The 6,949-nt window shown below is 44.8% G+C and overlaps 1 protein-coding gene across 1 annotated transcript; it reads right to left on the bottom strand.

The window, feature by feature from the left end:
• Positions 1 to 852: 852 nt before the first annotated feature.
• Positions 853 to 3,490, bottom strand: LOC122088711. The gene is made up of 3 exons (XM_042658032.1): positions 1,853 to 3,490; positions 1,555 to 1,718; positions 853 to 1,361 (listed from the first exon to the last, which is right to left on the bottom strand). The coding sequence occupies exons 1-3, from the start codon at positions 2,216 to 2,218 to the stop codon at positions 1,322 to 1,324; spliced, it is 570 nt and encodes a 189-aa protein (XP_042513966.1). The 5' UTR covers positions 2,219 to 3,490; the 3' UTR covers positions 853 to 1,321.
• Positions 3,491 to 6,949: the final 3,459 nt, after the last annotated feature.

Genomic DNA, 6,949 nt, shown 5'->3' with positions numbered 1-6,949 from the left:
GTGGAATGCAATCAATATAAAAATTCATCTTCCATTATGCTAGATTTTTGACACAAAAAAAGTATCACTAGTCAAGGGTCAACAAATAACAGTAGAAGAATAGACATATTAGTAACATTACCAACATCAATTTAAGAGAATCAACAAGCATCTATTTAATACAGAATTTAAGTGGCAACTCCTATATGCAATATCGACCCACAAGACAGATTAAATGGTCCTTGTTTCTTGAAAGAAGGTTAACTGGTAAGGAATCTAATAAGTCTCATGCCCTACCCAAAGAGATAACTACAGCAATGCTGCTCCTCTAAGTGATGGAATATGAGACCACCATCAATGGAGGAGTTACCAGAAAGAAAAAAGCCATCATCTCTGAAGGATTGCTAAATTTTATTTTCTTGTTCCAAAAAGGATCTAATAAAAATTTTCACCTCAATGTCATCTTCATGAATTGTTGCCTGTGATGTCAATGGAACCAGTTACAAGGTGATAACTAGAATGAGGCAACTGGCTTAGCTTCCCAACTTCCTTTTCATAGTACTTCACTAACTCCAACCTGGTACAAAAACAAAGAAGACAAAGTAATGGATAATGCTTACCTGTAAAGGATCTATGGCTGAGTTATTATTAAAAAGGATATGGATGCTTTTGTTAAAACAACATACCAATATGCCAAACATTGGAATGGTGCGTACTTGCCATATATTTTTTCAGTGTACTCTTCTGCAGTCTTCATGGAGCAATTTTTTTTCTACGGAACTGCATTGATAAACTTGAAGAGTATAGCCAAATTTATATAGTTAAGAAAATTCATTAACTGGAAAAAAAAGAAAAAAGAAAAAACATTTATACCTCTCGCAAAAGCCTTATAGTGTCTGAACCAATTGGAATATCTTTATATAATCCTAAGTACATCTGCACAGTGGCAGATGCAAATGGCCCGAAACCCTTTAAGCGTTTCAACTCTTTGCACAATGTATCATAATCGTCTTCATCATTGTGCTCTCCCAGCTTGATTTTACCATCCTCAAATGCTTTGGCAAGTCGTAAAATGTAGCTAGCTCTATAGCCAACTTTGCAGTCTTCTCTTAGAATTTCTGCATTAAGGTTAGCTAAATCTTTTGAGCTAGGGAAGTTTCGGTATGGTCTTTATCTCTTCCAACAAGTTAGGATGGGAAGCCTGCTGTAGATGATTGTTAATGTCAATGACTTCATTATTTATATTTTTTCTTTTCAGTCCCCTCCCTTCAGACATCTTTGAGATGGATTCTTCACCTTTCGGATTTGTATTAATTGAGGTACCTTTTGGTGGCAATGAAAGTTAACAAAATGCTTTAGACATATCTAAACTCCTAGCCCACCTAGAGAAGAAAATAAGTATGATTATCAAATAGTAATTAATTTAAGAAAGTAAAAAAATCCAACAACCTGTAATTAAAAAGAAAATGATTGTACCACACATAAATGCGATGGAATCTCAAGTGAGAGTCATCTTTCAAGGAAAGAATGGAGAGAAAAATAAAATGAGAATGAGAGAAAGAGAGAGAGACCCACCCGCCAGTACAAAGAAGGATTGTTTTCACCATGTCTTCAAAAAGAGTGGGCGACCGAAAAAGACGGCCAAACCTTTTCTTCTTGGCTTTGGAATGGATCTCATGAAATTTTTGCATCTTCCTTTCATCTTTCTTTGATATCTTTAACATTCGAGCTATTTGTGTTTGGAGGTACACAATTGATCAAACAAGTAGTTAATTAATTATATATGAGGAAAATTATATTGAAAAATGTAGCTAGTAGCTAGGGATGGAGTAATTAATTAATTAAGATGAGTTGGTGCAGTTAGTTAGCTCACCAACAACACCTTTTGGTCTTGTGGGGAGAGGAAGTTTGTTCCTAGAACAAGGACATGAAGATGATCATTCTTCTTGGGATGTGAAATTTGGACAACGACTGAGGTAGTGGAGTCAGCTAGGTACAAAGGTCGTTGTAGGGTCTTGATAGATGGTATCCACTGATTTGGTGTCATCATAAAGAAACCATGGTTGCACACAGCCTTTTCAAGATTGAAGCTCAATGCCGAGTCCTCAAGCGGGAGATATATCACCATACTTGGTACTGCCTCCTCCTCATTCTTCTCCTTCTCCTTAATGACATCTTTTACATGTTGTCCCATCTCCTCTTCTTTTTTGTCTTTGGTCCTCATTGGATTATGTTCCATTACTAGCTTCTAATCACGCTTCAGTAACAACTGTTGTAATTACAATGCTTGATGAGCAAGAGAAGGAAAGGAAGATGTTACAGCATAATGTGTGTTATATATTTTGCAAAAACAATATAAAAAAATGTTCACATATATAGTTCAAACATTAGCGGGCGAACATGTGGCACAACGGTTAAGTTGCACTATTGCAACCTGTTGGTCATTCAAAACCTAAAAACAGCCTCTTCTGGGAAGCATGGCATAGAAGAAGGCATAAAAAAAAAAAAAAAATAAATAATAATAATAAAAAAAAAAAAAATTGCAGGCAAAAGGAGGGTTTCAGGGGATCTGGCTCCTCTCCTTGCGTTGTGCTACTTCCCCAAAAAAAAACCACCCATCTGGGAGGAGCTAACCCTTACCCGATAGACATAATTGGACTCTCTACCTTCTCCCTCAGATCAAACCCAAATCCCGTGCTTGCTTCTCTTCCATCCTTAAGGTCTCCCAAAAATCAGAACACAGTCGCTGACAACTTAGAACGGAGGCACCGAAATTGAACACTACCGACGGTAAATGTCCGCTTCTGAACTTCGACGGGGAGGCAGACCAAATCCCCGGCCTCCTTTCCTCATGTTGTTGACAGCAGGATCGAATTGTGACATCTGATTGGGAATGGTAAATGGAACTTCCCTCTGCTTCGCCCCAGCACCCTAAATTCAACTTTCACTTATTAACAACTCCAAAAACCAGTAGAACAAACTAAGATTCCCTTCACCGCCCCCCACTCTGCAACCCAAGCGAAAAAGAACACCTTAGGCTTACAACTCTAATCCATCTAATGGCATTACTATCTAGGCCTTCTGTGAACATGATCTGAGGTGAAATCTTCACCTACAACCGAGGATAAAAATCTCAACAAGAAGGAAAATAGCAACAAGCCCATCACTCAAAAAACGACATTTTTAGAACTGACTCACACACTAGTCGAACTTCACAGATTCAACTAACGCAATCACTGCAGGAAACTAAAATAACGAGAGAATGTGATTCTTCTTCCTCAATAGTAAAGCTTTTAAGAATTAAAAGAAAACTAAGCAAACAAGACGCATAGAAGAACACAAAACCTAATAGCACTCACAGAGAGAGAAAAACAAGCGATTCAGGAGGAAGAAAGTGGTATCGGAGACAGCTACAGCACCCCAACAAACCCTCTTCCACCCTACAGCCTCTGCGAGGGGTTTGGGTTTTATCTGTGGGAGAGAAGAGAGGAGAAGAAGAATTAGAAGATGACCAGAAAAAGCGACTGGGAGAGAAAGGGCATTTAGGGGTTATTAATTATCGTTGTTTAACTTCTGCTTTACAGTAAATGAAAGGGTAAAATAGGAATTAAAACTCATTTCGGCGGTAAAGTTAACAGGAACAACTCCGTTGCAAATTGTTTCACCATAATTATACTACACAACGTATGAGTGGCCCAAGAATTGCCTAATGGGAATCAAACTTAGCACGTTCGTACTAAATTCGTTGCTCACCAACTACGTTACCCCTTAGATTATATATATATATATATATATATGCTTGCTCTAATTAATCCATTTCTTTGAGATATTCTTTCAAAAGCTCATTCACACTTTCATCCTATTTGATGTTTGATATAGCCAAATTGACCTCTCGGTGGGGGCAATGACACGTGTCGCCTCTGAGACACGTGTCCTCCGCCGGACGAAGGTTCCAAGAAATCACTCACGCTCAAGCACGCTCACAAGATCACGCGGGATCACGTCGTCTGCATGAAGGGAATATTCCCCCCCAGAAGGATGGACGTATTCGAGTGGGACTCTAAGAGGGAAGAAGGTGGACCCGAGAAGGACGCGGGGAAGGAAAGGGAAAACCCTAAACCCTATGAGCTATATAAGGGGGGCTGAGAAGAAGGAAGAGGGTAAGATCTGATACCCTCACCATTACTCCCTTATTGAACTGTGCGGCCGACCCTGACTTGAGCGTCGGAGGACTAACCCCGGACAAAGTTCTGGGCCTCCGTCGTCTGTGTTTGTGTAAGTTCGACTAGCGGGGTTTTTTGGCAGCAACAGATTGGCGTCGTCCGTGGGAAGCGACGGTAATGGTGGGGAGAACCTACAACCGAAGGAGGACAAGAGCGACGTCCAACATAGACATGGGGGAAGAACCTTCAGGGGAGCTTCCTCCCTCGGCAGAGATAGGACGAGAAAGGGGCCATGATGACCGGGAAGTGTCCGTCAGATACCAGCGTTCGGCTGGATATTCAGTACGTGAAGGCAGTGACCATCAGCCTCCTGCAGCCCAAGAGTACGTGACGAGGCAGCAGTTCAAAGACCTCCAGGACAAATATAACCGGATGGCCGAGACTATGAGGGAGGTCTCTAAAGCTGTCTCCCATAGGACCGGTGGAGCACCCCCAGGTCCCCACTTCCAGTTTGAGAGAGCTCGAGATGAAGATCAAAGCAATACGGGATCGACAAGGGCCGATCGTGACCCTCGAAGCCGAGTAAGGAAGAGTCCCGCGCCCTAAAGTAGGACGCGACGCGCCGCCAGAGACCCACATGAGGATCCCCACCAAGGAGACAGACAGAGGTCCGAGGACTCGGGATTAAAGAGGATGATCCTAGACCTGAAGGACGAGATCAGAAAGGTGGCAGAAAACCAGACGGGAAACCGCGAGCCCGACCTCACCAATGACACGGCCTTAGCTAATGAGGTCATGAGGGACCTGCTCCCGGTCGGCTTTCGTCTGCCCAAGTATGACACTTATGACGGGTCAGGGGACCCCGTCGATCACCTGGAAGGCTTTAAGGTCACCATGCAATTCCATCGGGTCTCAGAAAATATCATGTGTCGTGCCCTTCCATTGACGTTCAGAGGAGCGGTGAGGCTGTGGTACAACCGACTGCCGACGAAGTCGATCCACAGCTTCAGCGACCTGAGTTATTTCTTCGTGAAGGGATTCTCTAGTAGCCAGCCCCTCCAGAAGACTACGTTGAACCTAACCAACGTCAAACAGCAAGAAGGGGAATCGCTGCGGAACTACATGAAGCGATTCCAACAAGAAAAGATCACAATCAGAGGCCTAGACCCAAAGGAGGAGTTCACGGACCTGTTAGGAGGCGTCAAGGACAAGGAGTTGAAGAGGTCCCTGGCAAAGCATACACCTAGGGACCTGACCGAGCTGAGGGCACGATGCGATAAGTACATCCAGATGGAAAAAACCCTCCAGGCTGATGAAGAAGCCGAAAGGAAGGCGGTGAGGAAGAGGCCCTCAAGGGTTGATGATAAACGCGTCGAAGAAGGAAAAAGACGAAAGTCCAAGCGCAGTCGGACCCCCAGCCCACCAAGGAAGTTTGAGAAGTACGCACCCTTGAACCGAAGGCGAACAGAGGTGTTAATGCAGATAAAAGATTCCCCAGATGCCAGAGCCATGAAGTGGCCAAGAAAGATGGGGCGACACCCCGAGAGACGCAATGTGGATAGATATTGCCACTTCCACAGAGACCATGGCCATGATACCGAGGACTGTCGGCATCTCAAGGGGGAGATAGAAGGAATGATCAGAAGGGGATACCTAGGCAGATTTGTAGACCGGGAAAAAGAGGTGGCTCCAGATGGCAATGGCCGAAGGGAAAACCGTTGGAGAGATGGCGGAGGTCGTTATGAGAGAAGGGGGCTCGCCCGCAGAGGCAATCAAGAACAGCGAAGGAACCAGACACCCGAGGAAGATGAGCGCCGACCCCGAGAGGAGAATAAGAGCCCGACCAGAGTTATACCGATCATCTGTGGAGGCCCAGCCGCAGGAGAGAGTTTGGTCTCTGCCAGGAAGGTGAAGGCCTACGCTAGGAGCGTACATGTGGCAGAATGGCCGAACAAGAAGGCGAAGACGGGGACGGTTATCTCCTTCTCAGAAGTGATCTGGAAGGGGTACATACCCCGCATGACGTTGCCTTGGTTATTACCATGACCATAGCAGATTGCAAAGTGAAGAGGATCTTAGTGGATAACGGCAGTTCAACTGATATCCTGTTCCTTGAAGCTTTCCGGAAGATGGGCCTAGACGAGGGAAAATTAAAGAAGGTCGAACACCCGTTGCAGGGATTCTTCGACGTCCCGGTGAAGGTGGAAGGGTCGATTGAGTTACCGGTAAGAGTTGGCACCGGAGATCGCCAGGCGACGGTCATGATTAACTTCCTGGTGGTGAGCATTACATCGGCATACAATGTCATACTAGGAAGGGTCGGGTTGAACCTGTTAAAGGCTGTCGTCTCCACTCCCCATCTCAAAATGAAGTTCCCTACCAAGAATGGTGTCGGGGAGTGTCGGGGCGATCAGGAGACGTCCTAAAGGTGTTACGCCACTACTCTATGGGGAAAAGAAAAGGCGGGCGAGGCGCTCCCGATAGAGGATCTACGTGATGATGCCAGTTATCAACAGGGGGAGCCGGTAGAAGATTTGGTGCAAGTTGGAGCTGAAGAAGGGGATGACACCCGGCAATTCCAGATTGGGGCTACCATACCGAGGTTGCAGCGAGAAAGACTCGTCTCATTCCTACGGAACAACGCTGACGTATTCTCCTGGTCGGCATCTGACATGCCTGGGATAGATCGAGAGGTGATAGAACATCATCTGAATGTTAGCCCAATGAAGAAGCCGGTGCAGCAGAAGAAGAGGACGTTTGCCCCCGAAAGACAAAAGAAGATAGACGAGGAAGTGGAGAAGTTACTG

Source organism: Macadamia integrifolia, chromosome 9 (genome assembly GCF_013358625.1).
Source record: "Macadamia integrifolia cultivar HAES 741 chromosome 9, SCU_Mint_v3, whole genome shotgun sequence".
NCBI lineage: Eukaryota > Viridiplantae > Streptophyta > Magnoliopsida > Proteales > Proteaceae > Macadamia > Macadamia integrifolia.
The sequence above is the reverse complement of the archived record's forward strand: the minus strand, read 5'-3'. Positions and strand labels throughout refer to the sequence as shown.